Consider the following 22,336-nt stretch of genomic DNA (forward strand, 5'->3'; position numbering starts at 1 on the left):
CCTTTGTTGTATTCTAAGATGCTCCCAATATAGGCCTTTTCTTTTAATCTTATACAATCCTTAACTTCTTTTGTTAGCTATAGTTGAACTGACGTTTCTTTTTGGGTTTTTGTGCCTTGAAGGAATGTATAGTTGCTGTAAACTATGTAATAAATCTTTAAAGATGGTCCATTGCCTATGTACAGTCATACCTTTTAATGTATTTTCCCAATCCACCTCAGCCAATTTGCCGCTCATACCTTCATAATTTCCTTTGTTCAAATTTAACACCCTGGCTTCAGATTGAACTACTTCACTTTCAAACATAATGTAAAATTCTATCACATTATGGTCACTCATCCCTAAAGGTTCTTTTACAACAAGATTATTAATCAGCCCTTTCTCATTGCATAATACTAGATCTAAAATAGTTAGCTCTCTAGTCAGTTCCTCAACATGCCTCTCCAGAAAACCAACCCTAACACACTCCAGAAGCTTGTCCTCCAAAGCATTAGAGCTCGTTAGATTTACCCAGTCTATATACAGATTGAAGTCACCCATGATTACTGTATTACCCATGCTACATGCTTCTCTAATCTCCTGATCAATACCATGCCCCACACTACCACAACTGTTTGGTGCCTATAAACAAATACCTACCAATGTTTGCTGCCCCTTTCTGTTTCTTAGCTCCAGCCAAACAGATTCCACATTTTGTTCCTCTGATCCGAGATCCTCCCTTACTAATTTACTGATCCCATCCCTTATTATCGGCACAACACCATCTCCTTTTCCTTTTTGCCTGTCCTTCCTAAATGTCGAATATCCTGGAATATTCAGTTCCCAATCTTGGTCACCCTGTAGCCATGTTTCCGTAATGGAAATTAGATCATGCCCATTTATCTCTATTTGTGTTTTAAATTATCTACTTGTTGTGAATGCTGCATGCTTTCAAGTAGAGTGCCCCTAACTTTGTCTTTTTGACATTATTCCACATTCTAAGCCTAGTTGATGCTCACCTTTGTTTCGCCTACCTTTTTATCTTCACTTGCTACTTTTCTACTTCCTGTTACCAGCCTTGCTTCCTTCCAATTTGAGTTACCCATCAGGCTTCCATCCCCCAAGAAGCTAGTTTTAACCCTTCCCAAAAGCACTAGCAAATCTCCCCACGAGGATTAGTCACGGTCCTGTTAAGGTGCAGCCCACCCATCTTGTACAGCTCCCATCTGCCCCAGAACCGATCCCAATGCCTCAGAAATTTGATGCCCTCCCTCCTACACCAATTCTCCAGCCATATGTTCAATCGCTCAATCCTATTTCTACGCTCACTAGCACATGATACTGGGAGTAATCCTGAGATTACTGCTTTTGAGGTCCTGCTTTTTAATTTCCTTCCTAACTTCCTAAAATCTGTTTTCAGGACCTCATCCCTCTTTCTACCTATGTCACTGATACCAAAGTGGACCACGACCTCTGGCTGTTCACCCTCCCCCAAAAGAATGTCCGGCAGCCCCTCCGTGACATCCTTGACCCTAGCACCAGTGAGGGAACATACCATCCTGGAGTCACGTCTGCAGCCGCAGAAACACCTGTCTGATCCTCTGACTATCGAATCCTCCATCGCTATTGTTTTTCCACTCTTCCTCCTCCCCTCCTGTGCAGCTGAGACACCTGTGGTGCCACAGACTTGGCCCTGGCTACACCCCCGTGAGGAACCATCGCCCTGACCAGTATTCAAAATGGAAAACCAATTAGCAAGCAAGATAGACTCAGGGGAATCCTACCTGCCTGGTTCTCTTAGATTGCCTGGCAGTCACCCATTCCCTTTCTGCCTGCGTGCTCCTAACCTGCGATGTGACTACCTCCCTAAATATGCTAGCCATATAGTTCTCTGCCTTGTGGCTGCACCATTATGACTTCAGCTGCCACTCAAGTTCCAAAATCTAGACCTCTAAGCTTCTTCAGCTGGTAACACTTCCTGCAGATATGTTCCTCTATAACACATGATGCTTCCATGACTTTCCACAGACCGCAAGATGTATTCCCCTAGGCTGAGCTGTCCTGCCATACATTAACTTTAAAAACTATTACAATTAGAACAACTTATCAGTTACTCACTAATCAGCTTCTTCCCCTGCACCAAAATAAGAGCCAACAACCAGAGGCTGAAAAATGATAGAAAAAGGAGCACCTCCCTCACCAAACTCTCAGCTTGACACTGCACTCCAAGCAGCGCTGAGGAACCCCTGTTTTTATACTTGCTGAAAAACTGATTCAAGCTTCTGAAAGCCAGTTTAAGCTAGCTACCTAATTAACTAGCTTAATTAACTCAATCATGACCATTTTCCTTTATGTTAAGTGTGACTTGTGTTGGTCCGAGTTGAGTGCAATGCCTGACTTGGCGGCTGCGACGAAGGGCGGTGCGTCCTGCAAGGCGTCGAAACAGTCGCTGATTAAAGTCACCAAGAAGCCGCCTAAGAAGCGAAGAAAATCTCGCAAGCAGAGCTATTCCATTTACGTGTACAGGGTGCTGACCCAGGTCCACCCTTCCACCAGGATCTCGTCCAAGGCCATGAGCGTTATGAATTCCTTCGTTGTCGACATTTTCGAGCGCATCGCCTCCGAGGCGTCGCACCTCATTCAGTATAACAAGCGCCGCACCATCTCGGCCCGGGAGATCCAGAGCGCCGTCCGCCTCATGCTGCCGGGGGAATTGGCCAAACACGCCGTCTCCAAAGGCACCAAAGTGGTCACCAAGTACACCAACTCCGTTTAGGAAGACAATTCTAAAGATTATAAAAATAACTCTAGCCAGTGTTGTGTTTTGCCCTTGACATACGCCAAGTATCAGCTTTAAAAGCTGACTCAGATTTTAAACCCATCGTTATGAAGCCACACTTTATAAAAATTGACTTTATGACTTTACTGGCTGGAAACCACTGAGTTTTTAAAAAGACTAAAGCCACATTCCAATGACCTGAAATCACATTCAAAGATGTCTGACCATTTGTATCACTGTACCTTCTACATTCCAAAGCCATGGAAATTGAGACAACCTGTCTGCAAAGACTCACAAGGAACAACTGCCCTGAAAGAGTATGAATATATATGAATGATATCTCCTTCCCCATGAGTGAAGCATCCAAAAAAATCACCTGGGTACTCAACTGGGTGGGAGCAAACCAGTAGACGTAATCACTTGGACAATAGCAATCTGACTATGAAAGGAATTTGCTTAGATGTAATCTAATCATATAAGCCAGGCAACTGGAATCCACTAGCCATGAGCATGTTTGGGTCATGGGCAGTTGGAGAGTGTCATGTAACAAGCCAGATAACCCTTAAAGTGTTTCAGCACCTTGTTCGCTGCACAAGCAAATAAGACAGTGAAGAAGCAAGAACCGGAATGGGTTTCCTCCCTCTCACTTGCTCCATACAACTTGCAAGTTTTGAACCCCGTCTGCTGATTTTGACTAGCCATGTGCCGCAGAGAGACCTTTTTTGAAAAAGCAGAACTCAACCCAGCAGCTGTTGTCTCCAGAAGAACAGATAAATCATCCGTCTACATCTTTAAACCACCTCAACGTGGAACCCAGAAGGACTTCAGATTTCAGTTTGAGGCCAGCCAAGTCACCAACCTTCAATAGCTGTATACCCTTTAAATTTTACTGCACTTTAAATTGCTTAATCTATCCTCCCACTTTGTAATCCATGTGTGTGTGCACGTGTGTGCACGCGCGCATGCGTGAAAGCTGGAGCGTTTTTATTATTTTTCTCAAACTGGGTTAAGTACAAAAAATACAATTCGCTTTTCTTTTTAAAAACTCAAGGAAATCTGTCTTTATAGTTACAGTACATAAATACTCATTGAATTGGCAAACATATCATTCTTTTAGAAAAAAAACTGTTGCGTCATCAAGGAGTGAGAAAAGAGGAAAGCCATTTTACCTCTCCTCACCTGGTCGTACCACCCATGTTTTCAGCTTGTACAAGAGAAAAAAAAAACTTTCTTCACTTGTACTGGAGTTTGATCAATATTGATCAACCACATAGTTCGGAAGATGGAGCTGCAGCTACTTGATAGGCTCAATGTGGAATTGGAGCTTATCTGACATTACTTCTGTCTAGTTGCAAACATGAGACAGAAAAGATTAAAATGAGCTGCTGATTTCTGAGAGATACAGTTGTGTTTATTTAGTATTTGCCCCCAGTTATATACAACAAATAGGTGCTAAAATGCAGCTTCCAAAAGCATCATTTCCCCCCCCCCCCCAAAAGTAACTTTCTGGAGCATACACAGCTGATATCTTGTGTGAAGAGGTTGCAGTTGCTGTTCCTTTTTTAAAAAAAGGGATGAGAATGATGGAATGCATTGTCTTATTAGAGTATCCCTGTTCATGAACTTGGGGAGCTGCCAAAAATCATAAATTCATAAGTAACAGGAGGAGTAGGGCCCCATTTGGCCCCTCAAGCCTGCTCTGCCATTGAATAAGATCATGGCTGATCCGATTGTGGTCTCAACTCCACTTTCCTGCCGAGCCCCCTATAACCCTCAGATTTCTATCTGACTCGCCTTGAATATAATCAATGACCCAGCCTCCATACTCTCTTTGGAAGAGAATTCCAAAGATTAACAACCCTCTGTGAGAAGAAATTCCTCCATAATCTCCGTTCTAAATGAGAGACCCCTTACTTTTAAACTCAACCCCTAGTTCTAGATTCCCCTATGAGGGGAAACATCCCGTCAACCTCTAGCCTATTAAGCCCCCTCAGAATATTATATTCCAATAAGACCACCTCTCTTTTTAGTAAACGCTGGTGAGTATATGCCCAATCTTTCCTCATAAGACAACCCCTTCAACCCAGGGATCAGCCGAGTGAACCTTCTCTGAACTGTTTTCAATGCAAGCATATCCTTCTTTAAGTAAGGAGGCCAAAACTGTACACAGTACCCTAGGTGCAGTCTCATCAATGCCCTGTACAGCTGTAGCAAGACTTCCCTACTTGTTGTGTCCATTCTCCTTGCAATAAATGCCAACATCTCATCTGCCTTCCTATTTACTTGCTGTAACTGCATACTAACTTTTTGTAATTAATGTACAAGGTCACCCAGGTCCTTCTCCATGGCAACATTCTGCAGTCTCTCTCCAATTAAATAATATTCTGCTTTTCTATTACTCCTGCTAAAGTGGACAACCTCACATTTTCCTGCATTATGTTCCATCTGCCAAAATTTTGTCCACTCAATTAACCTATCCAAATGCCTTTATAGGGTCTTTGTATACTCCTCACAATTTGCATTCCTATCTATCTTTGTAGTGTCAGCAAATTTGGCTACAATAGTCAGTCCCTTCACCAAAGTCATTGATATAGATCGCAAATAGTTGAGGCTCCAGCACAGATCCCTGCAGCATCCCAGTGCTTACAGTTGCCACCTGAAAATGACCCAATCTCTGTATCCTGTTAGTTAGTCAATCCTCCATCCATGCTAATATATCACCCCCAAAACCATGAGCTCTTATCTTGTGTAGTAATCTTTTGTGTGGTACCTTATCAATTGTCTTTTGGAAATCCAAATATTACAACATATGCTGGTTCCCCTTTATCCATCCTGCTTGCTACAGCCTCAAAGAACTCGAACAAATTTGTTGAACCTGATTTCCCCTTCATAAAATCATGTTGACTCTGCCTGATCGTATTAGGATATTTTAAATATCCTGCCACTAGTTCCTTAATAATGGATTCTGACTGGCTAACGGGCCTATAGTTTCCTGCTTTATGTCTCCCTCCTTTCTTGAATACAGGTGTTATATTTGCAGTTTTCCAATCCACTGAGGCCTTTCCAGAATCTAGGGACTTTTGGAAAATTACAACCAATTAATCCACTATCTTTGCAGCCACTTCTTTTAAGACCAAGGATGCAGGCCATCAGGTCCAGCGGACTTGTCAGCTTTTAGTCCCATTTGTGTTCCAATGTTTACAAATAAAAGTGAGGATGAAATTATGGTGTAATTGAAATCTTAATTTAATTTTAAAATTATCCAGAGATTCATATTTAGAAATATCAGAGGAGCTAAAGATGCAGATAGAGAACATCCTGAAAGTTGAGGAGATTAGCCATGATCGTATTGAATGACAGAGCAGGCTCGAAGGGCTGAATAGTCTTATTTCTGCTCCAATTTTTTATGTTCTTTAAACTTGAAAATATAATTTAACAATTCAACAATGTAGCTCTGTCAAAGCATGTCTTGGTGAGTTCCTTTTACCCTGGACCTTTTTTCCTAAACTGGCCTCTACAGTTTTTGCCTCTCCCAGAATATTGTAAGACATGCATCTGGGAGGGACTGGAAAAGACAGCCTAAGTTAAATGGTGCTGGACAGGACAGGTTCAATGTGCCAGCCTGTATTTTCCGTACGTTTGCATAAATGGAAAAACCTGAAGAGGCTATCACACAGAACCCCAGAGAATTTGAGTTTGGTGTGACTGAGGTGGATAAAAAGGTTTCACTAAAGACGAGGTTGGGACAGAAGGGTGTTGTTACTTATGTTATGTTATAGACAGAGGACTAAGTAATCTTGTAATAACAAAGATGTGGGGTTTGTGGGGTCAGCTCAAATGGAACATAAAGACTAGGCATATTGAGCAGAATCTGATGTAGCTGCCAGCTAGGTAGGGGATCATATACTGAAATGCAGAGGTTTTGGAGATCTTAATGACGTTGAGTTGGAGGAGATCCTTGCTCATCTTACTTTTCTTCATTTTTTTATCTTCCCTCTTTACAGTCCTAATGTGTGCACATTAAGGTTCCATCCTTGCTCCTCTTTTCTCATCTACATTACCTTTCTGTTACTAGTATTGACTCCTTGACATCACTGCATTGCTGTCTATTTATCGGATTTTGTTCTCAATGAGCAAGGATCTCCTGACATGTCATTGGGAAAATGTTAGAGTCTATTATAAAGGATGTAATAGCAGAGCATTTAGAAATGCATAATATAATCAAGCAGAGTCAGCATGGCTTCATGAAGGGGAAATCATGCCTGAGGAGGTATGAAGCAAGATAGATAAAGGGGAACCAATAGATGTAATATATTTAGATTTCCAAAAGGCGTTCAATAAGGTACCGCACATAAGGCTACTTAATAAGAGCCCATGGTGTTGGGGGTACTTTATTAGCATGGATAGAGGATTCACTAAGTAATAGAAGACAGAGTTGGGATACGGAGGGGGGGCATTTTCAGGATGGCAGCCTGTAATTAATGGAGTGCCACAGGGATTTGTGCCAGGGCCACAATTATTTACAATATATAATAATGACTTGGATGTGGGAAGTTAATGTACTATCATCAAGTTTGCGGATGACACAAAAATAGGTGGGAAGGCAAGTGGTGAGACAAGTAGTGTAGACACAAAGAGTCTACAGAGGGATATAGACAGGTTAAGTGAGTGGACAAAAACTTGGCAGATGGAATATAATGTGTGAAAATGTGAGGTTATGCATTTTGGCAGGAAGAATAGAGGAGCTGAATATTATTTAAATGGAGAAAGACTGCAGAAAGCTGCAGCACAGAGAGATTTGGGGGCCCTCATGCATGAATCCTAAAAAGCTAATATACAAGTTCAGCAGGTAATAGGGAAGGCAAATGGAATGTTGGCCTTTATTTCAAAGGGAAAGAAGTGTAAAAATAGGGAAGTTTTTCTAAAACTATAAAGGCACTAGTTATACCACACCTAGAATAGTGAACAGTTTTGGTCCCCTTATCTAAGGAGAGATACACTGGCATTGGAGGCAGTCCAGAGAAGGTTCACTAGGTTGATCCCGGGCATGGAGGGATTTTCTTATGAGGAGAGGTTGAGTAGGTTGGGCTTGTACTCATTGGAGTTTGGAAGAATGAGGGGCGACTTTATTGAAACATATAAGATTCTTATGGGCTTGACAGGGTAGATGCTGAGAAGTTGTTTCCTCTTCTGGGAGAGTCTAGGGCCAGAAGGCGTAATCTCAGAATAAGGGGTCGCCCATTTAAGACAGAGATGAGGAGGAATTTATTCTCTGAGGGTAGAGAATCTGTGCAATTCTTTACCACAGAGGGCTGTAAATGCTGGGTTGTTAACTATATTCAAGGCTGAGGTAGACAGATTTTTAATAAGGGAATCAAGCGTTATGGGGAAATGGCAAGAAAGTGGAGTTGAGGATTATCAGATCAGCCATAATCTCATTGAATGGCGGAACAGACTTGATGGGCCGAATGGCCTACTTCTGCTCTTACATCTTATGGACCATTGGTGACTCTGCTGAGGGTAGTCTCAGTGCTTTGGGGAGGTACTATAGAGATTCAAAGACAAAGGTGGTATGTAAGTAGGTGGCAACATGTGCAACCACAGGAATTTCCCCTGTGAGGGGGGATCAGGGTCCTCTGATTAGCCACCTAACTTTGGCAGAGAACTCTGGTAAACAGCATATCTTCTCCTGAGGTTATGAAAGGCTGCTCAAAAAAATCTAAGGCAACACCAAACAAAAGGACAAGAAGCTTGGACATAGGGCAGCAAGTGGAGAAGACACTGTGAACAAGGGAGTTTTTGAAGCGAAGTGCGGTGACTTGAAAGGCAGAGGTACAGACTCTGAAAAGAAACAAATATTAACAATATCAAAAAGTGCACTGAGCCAAAATACAGTTTATTGTATTTTTGAGACTTGATAGTGGACTTCCAAATAGACTCAATAGGTAGACTAGACAGACTTGATGGGAGATGGTGGCATAATGGTAATGTAACTGGACTAATAATCTATAGGCCCGGCCTAATGCTTTGGAGACATGGGTTCAAGTCCAACCATGGCATGGAATTTAAATTCAACTAATAAAAATCTGGAATTGAAACCCAGTCCTGGTGACTGCAAAGCTATCATTGATTAGTGTAAAAAGTTCTGGTTCACTAATGTCTTTTAGGGAAGGAAATCTGCCATCCTTGATTGGCCTGGCCTACATGTGACTTCAGACCCACAGTAATTTGGTTGACTCTCAACTGCCCTCTGATATAGCCTAGCAAAGCCACTCAGTTCAAGTGCAATTCAGGATGGGCAACAAATGCTGGTCTTGCCAGAGATCCCCACATCCTGTGAAAGAATAAATTAAAAAAAAAACTCATTGGGCAGAATTTTACGGCCCCGTTTCGGCGTGGACAGGGCCGTAAAATGGGGTGAGACATTCTAAACTTCATTGGCTTTGGCCAGAACGTAAAATCCCACTGCTGTAAAATTTCGCCCATTCTTCTGATAATGGAGGAGTGGCAACTGTGTAATATTGGCCCATAAATATTGGCTGTAGTTTCAATAAATAAAAACCTAACTGACTTATTTTCACAAACACTGGGTTAATTTTATAAATTTGCCCACCAGGAACTTTTGGTTTGTACAAGCACCATTATTAACTTAAGGCTACAAGAGCGGTCTTGGACTGCTAGATTCAGGGAGCATAAAAGCAGGCCATCTACAGTGCTGCTTTGTCTGCACCGAGTGCTGTCTTAGGGAGGGAGTGAGTGAGCGAGCAAGCGAATTCACTGAAGAGGGAAGGTGATCCTTTCATTTTCTACCTTTCCTCAGAAAGAAAAGCAGCGGCCTTGGTAAGTAGGACTTGGTGAGTATTCCTACGGTCCTTAATATTCTCTAAACCAGAGGAAGTAAAAGTAAAGGGTGTAATTTAAGGGGAAGTCATGGTAGGACAGCTCGGTCAGGTGGAATGCTCCTCCTGTGCAATGAGGGAAGTCAGGGACACTTCCAGTGTCCATGGTGACCACATGTGCAAGAAGTGTCTCCAGCTGCAGCTACTTGAAATCTGTGTTTCGGATCTAGAGCAGCGGCTGAAGTCACTGTGGAGCATATGCAGGGCTAAGATCTTCGTGGATAGCACGTACAGTGAGGTGGTCACACCGCAGGTAAAGAATGCACAGGCAGAAAGGGAATGGGTGACCGCCAAACAGAGTAAAGACACTAGGCAAGTAGCGCATGAGCCTCCATGGTCCATCTCCCTCTCTAACAGATTTCCCATTTTGGCTACTGCTGGGGGAATGCAGCGAGAGCCAGGTCCGTGGCACCATGAGTGGCTCAGCTGCACGGGGTGGGGGAGAAAAAGGAGAGGGGAACAGATAGACGTTTCTACGGCCGCGGTCATGATACCAGGGTAGTATGTTGCCTCCCCGGTGCCAGGGTCAAGGATGTCACTGAGCTGCTACAGGACATTCTGAAGGGGGAGGGTGAACAGCCAGAGGTCATGATCCATATCAGTGCCAACGAAATAGGTAAAAAGAGGGATGAGGTCCTGCAAGCAGGATATAGGGAGCTAGGAAATAAATTAAAAAGCAGGACCTCAAAAGGTAATAATCTCAGGATTACTCCCAGTGCCACAAGCTGGCGAGATCAGGAATAAGAGAATAAACCAGATGAATGAGTGGCTAGAGATATGGTGTAGGAGGGAGGGATTTAAATTTCTGAAGCATTGGGGCCGATTCTATGGAAGATGGAACAAGCTGGACGGGTTGCACCCCAGCAGCACCCGAACCAATATGCTCGCAGGGGTAATTACTAGTACTGTGGGGGGAGGGTTTAAACTAGATTGGCAGAGGGATGGGAACCTGAGTAGGGAGACAGAAGAGGGAGAAACAAAGATAGCAATGAAAGACAGAAAAGTAAAAAGCTAAAGTGAAAGGCAGAAGAAACATGGGCTAGCAGCAAATAGGGCCATAGCACAAAAAAGATGTGTAAAAAGCCAAGTCTAAAGGCACTATCTGAATGCACAGAGCATTCGCAATAAAGTAGATGTATTAATAGACGATATGATTGCTATTACAGAGACATGGCTGCAGGGTGACCAAGGTTGGGAACTGAATATCCAAGGGTATTTGATATTTAGCAAGGACAGGCAAAAAGGAAAAGGAAGTGGTGTTGAAATCAGTGCAATAGTGAGAGAGGATATTGGTTCAGAAAATCTAGATGTAGAATCAGTCTGGGTGGAGCTAAGAAGCAACTAGGGGCGGAAAACATTAGTGGGAGTTGTCTATAAGCCTCCAAACAGTAATGGTAAGGTAGGGGATGGTATCAAACAGGAAATTAGAGATGCATATAACAAGGGTGCTGCAGTAATCATGGGTGACTTTAATCTACATATAGGCTGGGCAAACCAGATTAGCAATAATACTGTGGCGGATGAATTCCTGGAGTGTGTGTGAGATGGTTTTTTAGACCAGTACGTCGAGGAACCAACTAGGGAACAGGCAATCCTAGATTTGGTTTTGTGCAATGAGAAGGAGTTAATTAATAATCTTGTTGTATGGGGTGCTTTAGGGTAGAGTGACCATAACATGATAGAATTCTTCATTAGGATGGAAAGTGAAGTCGCCCAATCTGAAACTAGGGTCCTAAATCTAAACAAAGGAAACTACGAAGGTATGAGGTGTGAGTTGGCTAAGATAGATTGGTAGATAAATAACTTCATTAAAAGGCGGAAACTTCATTAAAAGGTGGATAGGTAATGGCTAATATTTAAGGAACGCATGTATGCATTACAACAGTTATATATTCCTTTCTGGCACAAAAACACAACAGGAAAAGTGCCCCAACCATAGCTAACAAAAAGAAATTAAGGAGAGCATTAGATCCAAAGAGAAGTTACATAAAGTTGCTAGAAAAAGCAGCAAGCCTGAGGATTAGAGCAGCTTAGAATACAGCAAAGGAAGACCAAGAGATTGATTAAGAGGGGAAAAGTAGAGTGAGAGAGGAAACTTGCAAGGAACATAAAAGAGGACTGTAAAAGCTTCTATAAGTATGTAAGAAGAAAAAGATTGGTGACGACAAATGTAGGTCCCTTACAGTCTGAAACAGGAGAATTTATAATAGAAAACAAGGAAATGGCAGAGCAATTAAACAGCTACTTTAGTTCTGTCTTCACAGAGGAAGACACAAATAACTTTCCAGAAATGCTAGAGAATCGAGGGTCTAGTGTGAAGGAGGAATTGAAGGAAATTAGTATTACTAAAAAAAAGTGCTAGTGAAATTAATGGGACTGAAAGCTGATAAATCCTCAGGGCCTGATAATCTACACCCCAGGGTACTAAAGGAGTGGCCATGGAAATAGTGGATGTGTTGGTTGTCAGCTTCCAAAATTCTGTAGATTCTGGAATAGTCCTGGCAGATTGGAGGGTGGCAAATATAACCCCATTATTTAAAAAAAGAGGGGGGAAAAAAAGCAGGAAATTACAGACCAGTTAACCTAACACCAGTGGTAGGGAAAGCGCTAGAGTCTATTATAAAGGATGTGATAACAGGACACTTAGAAAATATCAACTGGACTAGACAAAGTCAACATCAATTTATTAAAGGGAAATCATGTTTGACAAACCTACTGGAGTTTTTTTGAGGACATAAGTAGCAGAATAGACAAGGAAGAACCAGTAGATGTGGTGTTTTGGGGTTTTCAGAAAATTTTTGATTAAGTCCCTCATAAGAGGTTAGTGTGCAAAATTAAAGCACATGGGATTGGGGGTAATATATTGGCATGGATTGAGAATTGGTTGGCAACAGAGTAGGAATAAACAGGTCTTTTTCAGAGTGGCAGGTGGCGACTAGTGGGATACCACAGGGATCAGTGCTAGGGCCCCAGCTCTTCACAATATATCAATGATTTGGATGAGGGAACCAAATGTACTATTTCCATGTTTGCTGACAACATGAAGCTAGGTGGGAATGTGAGTGGTTAGGAGTATGTAAAGAGGCTTCAAGGCGATTTAGACAAGTTGAGTGCAAATGCATGGCAGATGCAGTATAACGTGGATAAGTGTGAAGTTATCCACTTTGGTAGGGAAAACAGAATGGCAGAGTATTATTTAAATGGTGATAGATTAGGAAATGTTGATGTACAAAGAGACCTGGGAGTCCTTGTACACCAATCACTGAAAGCAAGCATGCAAGTGCAGCAACCAGTTAAGGCGGCAAATGGTATGTGGGCCTTCATTGCAAGATGATTTGAGTACAGGAACAAGGATGTCTTACTGCAACTATACAGGGCCTTGGTGAGACCACATCTGGAGTGTTAAGAGCAGTTTTGGTCTCCTTACCTAAGAAAAAATATACTTGCCATATAAAGCAAAGGTTCACCAGGCTGATCCCTGGGATGGCAGGATTGCTGTATGAGGAGAGATTAGGCTGACTAGGCCTGTATTCACTGGAGTTTAGAAGAATGAGAGGGGATCTCATTGAAATGTATAAAATTCTGACAGGGCTGGATAGACTGAATGCAGGGCTGATGTTTCCTCTGGCTGGGGGCGTCTAGAACAAAGGGTCACAATCTCAGGATTCAGGGTAGGCCATTTAGGGCTGAGATGAGGAGAAACATCATCACTCGGTGGTGAACCTGTGAAATTGTCTACCACAGAGGGCTGTGGAGGCCAAGTCAATGAATATATTTAAGGAGGAAATAGATAGATTGCTGGACTCTGAAGGCATCAATGGGCATGGGGAGAGAGCGGGAGTATGACGTTGGAATAGAGGATCAGCCATGATCATATTGAATGGCAGAGCAGGCTCGAAGAACCTGCTTCTATTTTCTATGTTTCTTAGCTGTTCAAGTAAACAAATTCTACATGAAACTGGAGAAGGAATTCTAAGTCATTGCATTCTAAAGTTCTAACGAGATGCTCTCAGATATTTATTACAGAAATTCTTTCCTGAAAGCTAAGATTGAAACTCTCATTGCACCCTACATTCATCAAATGTGCCAAGCCCATTTTCCAAGCAAACCCTACTTTTGATAAGGGTGTCAGGTTTGAGGTTTGGTCAGAATAGGACAAAAACACATTAAAATTGCTGTTCATTTCATTTGTGAGTTCAAAAAGTTTTCATTTTTAAATAGAAATCAGTGTTGGACAATTATTAAATTTAGCCAAAATCTGGTCGAACATTTTAAAACTAATGTGATGACAACTTAGTGTTCATTGGCAGATTGCGGCATTAACAAAATCTTTGGAATCAAAATTCACAGCGCATAAGCATTGCTTTTAGTTGATTTTAATCGAGACAAATATTTACAAACATTAAGCTTCCTGGAGAGCTGGCAAGCCTTGTTGCAGTCTTGCTGCCTTTAATTCTTCCACTCTGATTTTTGCCCTTAACAGGTTTTCCTCTAACGCTTGCTTTCTTTTAAGGCTCTCTCTTTTTTCATCAAGATAGAGTCCAAATTTTCTTTGATTTTCCATAATTATCTCATGTTCCTCTGCTGACATTAATTGCATTTCTCCATTATCATGGCTGGCGACATGGTGCAGGGCACCTCTGTGGTGCTGATGGTGGCTGAACAAAACATCTTCCCTTCTTGCAGGTCTAGGAGATGGCGTTAACGATACTCTTTCCCCACAAGATGAAAAAGGTGAGGCAGAGCCATTAGTGGCCTGTTGAATCTCTGTTTTCTTCTGTTGCTGCAAGTTTTCACTTGGCTGTGATAGCACAGTTAATAACGGAGGAGGTTTCTCTTCATGTTCAGGTTCTGACTCCGGCGTTATCCAGTCATGACAGGAATGAGACTGATAGCCTGAGGTTCCAGGTTGTGGGTACACGCTAGTAGATTGTTCCACACATGAATCTTGTTCAGAAGCAGAACTTCCACAAGGCCTGAAGAAAAGATTATACAGTTAACATTGGTACAATATTTCTCATGGCTCTGAATTTATTGTATTAAAAAAATTACAATGAAGCTGAATGCCAGGTGACTGAAATACAATTAAAGAACACACAAATTGCCCAATGAACAATCAACAATATTGAGCCTGTAAAATAAGTGTTTGTCTTTGTCGTCTAAGCTGCCATCATTTTCCCACTATTTTTCATAAAAAGTCAAGTTGTACATTCTGCTACTATACTCTTAATTATCCTTTTAAGTCTACTGCATTTAGTTGCAGCTCAACTCCCTACTCCCTTTTTTCAGCCCTGTGCTATTCCCATGTAAATTCAATGGTCTAATATTAGATTTTTTTTCCCCTTTCCTTTTCTTCCATTATCCTAAGTGTATATTTATAAATTCATTGTTTCAAAAAAAAAACTCTCATTGATAAAAACCCATGCTACATTTAACTTGCTTTAATCCCTTATAAAAACAAGCACTTGTATTCATAATCCTACTTCAAAGTCTTTTATAAGTACTAGGAGCTGTCAGTCAAACTGTGAACTGACAGGCACCCCACCATGATAATGATAGGTTGTGAAATCAGTCATGCAGCACTAATCCTATAATGATAACCCATAGGTTTATGTCAGCAGGCAGTGAAATAGCAAGCACTGGAGCCTGGGATCCTAATTCTATCTCTTCTAAACATAGGAACATGAATAGGCCATACAACTCATCACTGATGTCATTTAAGATTACAGCTGATCCTGGACCTCAACTCCACTTTCCCTACACATATCCCCTCCCCAATCCCCATGATCCCTTGATTTCCTGACTGTCCAAAGTCTATCGATCTCAGCCTTGAATATACTCAACTAGTAAGTGTCTACAGTCCTCTGCGGTAGAGAATTCCAAAAGATTCACACCCACCGAGTCAAGAAATTTCTCCTCACCTCATTCTTAAATGGTCGACTGCTTATCTTGAGATTATACTCCTTAGTACTATACTCTCCAGCCATGGGAAACAGCCTCTCAGCATCTATCCTGTCAAGCCTTCTCAGAATCTTATACATTTCAATGAGATCACCTCTCATTCTTCTGAACTCCAGAATGTATGGGTCCATTCTACTCAAACTCTCCTCACTGATTGCAGAGATGAAGGAGTTGTCCAAAACAGGTGAACTTGAGTTGCACTGCCTCCAAGGCAAGTATATCCTTCCTTATATATAAAGACCAAAACAGTTCACAGTACTCCAGGTGTGATCTCAAAGATCTGTACAATTGCAACAAAGCTTCCTCACTCTTGTACCCCAGCCCCCTTCCAAAAAAAGCCAAGATGCCATTTGCCTTCCGAATTACTTGCTGCACCGGCTTTTTGTATTTTATATACAAGGATACCAAAATCTCTCTGAACAACAGTTAATAGTTCCTCAACATTTAAAAAAATGTTTTGTTTTTCTATTCTTTCCACCAAAAGTGAATAACAGGTTGGCAGTCCTCAAGTAGCAAAGTCACCTAGTCTGTATGGACGACATCAGAGGGTGGGAAGGATGGATAGAAATTGCAAATTGAGGTTGTGACCACAATCCTCCTTGGACTTGGGGACTTTGCCAGAGGACAAGGAGATTACAAATGTTAATCTATTTAAAAAAGAGGGATAAACCCAGCAACTGCAGGTCAATTAGGCTAACTTTGATACACAATACCTGGGACAAAACTAACTGGCATTTGGTAAAGTACAAATCAAAGTCAGCATGGATTTGTTAAAGGGAAATCAGGTTTGATTAATAACAATCACATTCTTTGAAAAAGTAATGGAGAGGGTTGACAAAGATATTGCTGTTGATGGCATGTTTTTTCAGATTGGAGGAAGGTATACAGTGTGCTCCCTCGTAGTCAATATTGCCACCACTGCTCTTTTTAATATATATTAATTACATGGGTTTGAGCGTACCTTCATAGGTCAAAATACACGTTGGGACTCCTACAACCTCACACGCTATAAGATTGGTCTTATTGGCAATCTTGTAAATCGGGCCCAAGCCATTTGCTCACCATGCAAAGTTGATGCCGAAATAGGGTACATCAAAGCTCTCCTGTGGGATAATGACTACCCTAATCATTTCATTGCTCATTGTGCATCATACACACTCACAAATAGGCCTATTTCAGATCCAAAAAGTGCCCAGACTACCTCACATCGCCCTGGAAAAGTAAGATATCTCAAAACTTTGAGCAACTAGCCCTTTCACGCTGCTACTATGTAGTAGCAACACAAGTGGGATGCTGCCGTCATGCCAAATAGATGCTCTGCCTATCACACAAATGAGTAAATGTGATGTACATCACCATCAACATTGTAAGGGTTACCATTGATCAGAAACAGAATTGGACCAGCCATATAAATACTATGGCTACAAAAACAGGTCAGTAACTGGGAATTTTTTTTTTATTCATTCACAGGATGTGGGCTTCGCTGGCTGGGCCAGCATTTATTACCCATCCCAGGTTGCCCTTGAGAAGGTGATGATGAGCTGCCTTCTTGAACCACTGCAGTCCATGTGGTGTTAGTGCTGTTAGGAAGGGAGTTCCAGGGTTTTGATCCAGCGACAGTGAAGGAACGGCGATATATTTCCAAGTCAGGATGGTGCGTGACTCGGAGGGGAACTTACAGCTGGTGGTGTTCTGCTGTCCTTATCCTTCTAAATGGTAGTGGTCATGTGTTTGGAAGGTGCTGTCGAAGGAGCCTTGGTGAATTCCAAGGCAAGCAATTCACCTGCTGACTCCCCAAAGCCTTTCCACCATTTATAAGGGTCAAGTCAGGAGTGTGATGGAGTACCCTCTACTTGCCTGGATGAATGCAGCTCCAACAACACTCAAGAAGCTCAACACCATCTAGGACAAAGCAGCCCGTTTTATCGGCACCCCATCATAACCCCTTAAACATTTGCACTTTCCACCACCGGCGTAAGGTGGTAGCAGTGTGTACCGTATGCAAGATGCACTGCAGCAACTCAGCAAGGCTCTTTAGATAGCATCCTCCAAACGCATGACCTCTGCAACCATGATGAATAAGGGCAGCAGAGGCATAGGGACTACACCACCTGCAATTTCCCCTCCAAGCAACACAACATCATGACTTGGAATTATATCGCTGTTCCTTCACTATTCCTGGGTCAAAATCCTGGAATTCCCTTCCTGCAGTACCTGCACCACAGGGGGTGCAGCCATTCAAGAAGGTGACTCACTGCTACCTGCTCAGAGAAATTAGGCTCATACATGATTTGGCCAGATCTGGCTGGACAACAACATGCATCATCAGGCACTGCTTTCTTCTGCAAAATCCGCAAGTTCAGGATCATCCTGGAATGCAAAGAAAACCCCAGCTTTTCTCCAATACTAAAACATCTCTTTAAACTCCTCTCCCTTGGCCCCTCCACCCTCACTTCCAATAAGTGCAGCACTTTCATGAATTTTTTTAGATACAATCTGTTGAGCTGCTTCTGCCAAAACCCATCTTTCCTCCTGACGGTCATTGAACTGAAACATTAACTGTGTACCTACTGAGTATTTCTAGCGTTTTGTTTTCATTTCTTCTTTTCTTTGCCCACCAAGACATGCATATCCCAAAGTTTCTACGTGCCCAAGCCCCAAACCCACATCATATGAACATACAAATTAGGAGCAGGAATAGGCCACTTGGCCCCTCGAGCCTGCTCCGCCATTCAAAAAGATTATGGCTGATCTAATTTTAACCTCAACTCCACATTCCTACCCAGCCCAATAACTTTTCATTCTCCTGTTCCCCTTGTATTTCCCCTCATACTCATCTTGTGACAAGGCCTAACTCCTGGCTGACCTATTCAACTAAAGTACTGACCATCCAACTTCTTTGCTTGAATTCCATGCTACATCAGTTCCCTTTCCCTTTTAAATCTACTGTCGTCACCACTTCCCCAAACATCCCATCCTTGACCACTCTATCCTTGCAAACTATCACTCATCTTCAAAGTCTTTGAATGTATGTACCTGTGCCTATCTTCCCAGTAACTCTATTTGAACCTCTCAATCAGGCCAAAACCCCAAAATGGCCCCAACATCCAGTGAATGCAATAGTAGTACACAGTCCTTCTTCTTCTTCTTTACCTCTTTGCAGCCTTTGACATGGCTGAGCGTGCCATCCTCTTTCAACACCTCTCCTCAATTGTCCAGATAAGTGGGACTACTCTTGCCTATCCATCGTAGCTGAAGCATTTCCTGCAATTCCCTTTTCACTTAGGCACCACTATCTCCTGAGAATTTCCCTTGGGCCCCCTCTTATATTTCTCATATCAACGCTGCCCTTCGGTGACATCTTCTGTAGTAATGCTATCAACTTCCATATGTATGGTGATAGCTCCGAGCTCTTCCTCACACCACCTTTGCTGACGCCTCACTGTCTGTGTCATCAGAATTTTCTCCATTTAAACATCGGAAAGATCAATGCACAAATGGGCCATTATGCCAGTATTTATATTCCACACAAGCTTTCCAAATCTAATTATCCCTCGCACCCTATCCATACATCAAGCTTTTCTCTAAATCCATCAGTGCTATCTGCATCAACCATTCCATGTGGCAGAGTTCCACATCTCACCACACTTTATGTAAAGATCTGTTAGTGGCTATCTTATTTGATTACAATTGCAGAAAATGTTCAGTGACTATCTTGAACTTTAGCAGTTGACTGATTTCTGAACTGCTATGTTACCCAAAGTTCAGTGTAAGCAATTATTCGCAGTGCACCGCACAGAGTATTAAACTTGCAACCCAATGAGGGGGCAAGCACTCGGCTAACTGAAATCAAGGTCCGAAGTTAGAATTTGAATTATTTCCTTATGTTGGTTGTCTCACCAAAACTTCAGCTATACTTGATCATATCTTCCCAATTCCAGAGACATGGATAATGTGGCCATTGTAATAATGAGTTCTGAACACTAGCCTTATGTAAAGAGCATTTAAAAAAAATACTTTATTACAGTCCGTAAAATGTCATAGCCTTACCTTTGTAAGTTGTCGGGGTCTATCACCTTCAAAAGCGGTTGGAAAATGTGAGGAATCATTTCTAGAATTCTTCTGGTTGGCTCAGAGACGTTTCCTTTATAGTCTGGATGCAGCTGTTCTCTCCTGGCTATCTCTTGTTTAGCACTTTCTTTAATGCGTTTATATAGTGTTCGCAAAGCCTGTGCGCTACGAGGAGGGCGATCCACTCCAACAGCATTGTATTGCTGTGCTATAGTTTCCCAGCAACGATTTTTTTCAACAATTATAGCTTGATTATTCTTATGAACCTCCAAGACTTTGATGTGAGGCCGTACAAGTTTTAGCAGATCAATCTTTTCATATATGGTAAAATTTGAGGATCGATTTGATTTTTTTCCTAGCATATTTTGTGTAGAGCACATCACAAACTTCAGACTGACTGCAAAGCCTTCACTATAAGCTGAAGCTTAACTAGGCCAGCCTTTTTAGGCCTACGCCTATCAGGAGGGGTTCACAGAAATTCCTTTCAGCTTGACTTCATCCAGAGATCATCTGCAGCTGATCATCTGCAGGCTGGCTAAGCTAGGCCTGACCTACTTAAGGCTTTAGACTAAAATGAGACTGTGCAAGCCCCTGATGCTGAGACCAATCAAATGCTGGACTGTTTTGTTATCTGATCTGTTTTTCTGGTTTTGAAAACATTAGCAAAAGAATCCCAGTGCAAAGATGCAGGTGTTCTAAAGCTATCATTTTGCTCTGTTACACAGAAACCTACATAACCAAAATTAGCCTGATCTTTATGTCAGATAGTGTAGCTGCTAAAAACTACAGCTTTAACTTCAAAGACAAACTTAGTCTCGACTTTATGTTTGAAATGGGAAAATTTACATCAAACCATGAACAAAGAATTATTGTTGTTGTTAAATAACAGTATGCATGAGTGTTCTACAGTCTGTATACTGATCCCTGACAGGGCCCCAGTAATCCTGCTGTGGAGCTTTTAGTGTTGTTTGCATTCCCCATGCTAGTTCTGATGTCAATCAAGGAACTTCACTTCCTCTATCATGCTTGGTTGTACTCCGTTCAATAAATTTAAATAATCTGCCGTAGTACAGCTTCCACCAAATCAATAACGTTTTTAAAAATTTCTCAAAGTCACGTTGAAAAAAAATCTGGAAAAAAATGTTAACGCAAGTTGAAAGACAGATCTTTTGGCAACGAAAACAGCCTGAAAGCTGAAACCATGAAACCCACACAACAGCTTATAAAAACAGTCAGACCCACTCTATCAAAATTTTAGTTTTTCATGATTTGAATGAAATATACCCCAGAATATTTTATGAATCTGTAAGATTGGCAATTGTTTAATAGCATATGCCACTTTTTATGTAAGATTGCACCAATACTCAGGGGGTAGATTGTGAAAGATTAATTTCTAAACCCAATCTATATAGGGTACCAGTCAGAATACTGATACAGAGTTAGAGATGTCACCATATTGCCATCTGCTGACATCTCAATAGATACAATCCATGATAATTGCATCCTGGTAATAATTATAGACCATGACCCTCAAATAGTGATTGAGCAGAAATGTTGCTAACAAAGCTTCAAAAAGAAAAGTGGGTATTTGTGAGGAAGGCAGCAAAATTGGATTTTACAAAAGATTTAAAATATGCTACAGTATTACATATACACAATTGTATCATTTAAAAGAGGCATGTCTCATGAAAAATATTCACAACAAAACCTAAATTCCATCAGATATTATCAAATCAGCCATGAATGATGCTACTGTAAGAAACATTACAAATGGTTCTCCTGTTTTATGTACTGCCAAATAAGCCAAGCTGAAGTAATTTCACTTTTGGAGTTGGAAGGTTGTGGTTTGAATCTCAAACCGGAAGAGTAAGTTCGTAATTTAAACTGCCATTCCAATGCACCATTAAGGGAGTGCTGCATTATTGAAAAGGTGCTGTCCTTTGGAGAAAATGTTAACAAACAGGTTCGCAGTTTGAGGTGAACATTAAAAGAACAGATGGTACTGAAGAAAGTCTGTGTTCTGGCCAATATTGCTCCCTCAGCCAATATCATCCCAAAAGGAAATCAAAAGTTCATTCATTTCACCACTTTTTATGGGGTCACAGTGCAAAATGACCACTGCTTTGTCTGAACATTAACAGTTACTGCACTCTAAAAGTAATTCTTGGACTGTGAAGCGCTTCAAGATTTTTCTGACGGACTTCATAAAGGGACATTATAAAGCTCCCATATCTAGTCATTTTGACTGTTTTTCCAGGCCTCCAACCCAGCGTTGAATACTTCCTCAAAGTCAATTAGAAATGCACTATTTAAATCCAAACTGCCTAGCCCTTTGGCCTTCCAATCGCAGCAATGCTTCTGCAGCTATCGATTTGTTTAATTACTTCCTTTGATGCCCTTGCCCACAGCAAAACCTTTACTCTCTCCTGTCAAGATTGATTCACTTGTTAGAATGCCGATTTAAACTCCCTCAAATCCAACAGGCATGAACTTGAATGTATCTCGTGCAAAACTAGTTTAACCATCTGTCACCAGATCTGGCTGGACCACCAAACACGATTGGCTTTCACTTTCCTCTTCCAAAAATCACACACAAGATCATCCTGGAAGGGGAATTGGAAATTTAAATTTTGGATCTTATCCACTA

General features: G+C 41.6%; 2 protein-coding genes across 3 annotated transcripts in view; both read right to left on the reverse strand.

Moving 5' to 3' along the window:
* The window catches only part of rad54b (RAD54 homolog B), a 196,868-nt gene that overhangs the window by 149,691 nt on the left and 24,841 nt on the right, over positions 1-22,336 (reverse strand). The window lies entirely within an intron of this gene.
* Positions 14,018-20,819, reverse strand: fsbp (fibrinogen silencer binding protein). Its single transcript, XM_078540761.1, has 2 exons — positions 19,669-20,819; positions 14,018-14,633 (listed from the first exon to the last, which is right to left on the reverse strand). Exons 1-2 carry the CDS (start codon positions 20,067-20,069, stop codon positions 14,060-14,062), a joined length of 975 nt encoding a protein of 324 aa, XP_078396887.1. The 5' UTR covers positions 20,070-20,819; the 3' UTR covers positions 14,018-14,059.

This window comes from Cetorhinus maximus, chromosome 4 (assembly GCF_964194155.1).
Source record: "Cetorhinus maximus chromosome 4, sCetMax3.hap1.1, whole genome shotgun sequence".
Lineage (NCBI taxonomy): Eukaryota > Metazoa > Chordata > Chondrichthyes > Lamniformes > Cetorhinidae > Cetorhinus > Cetorhinus maximus.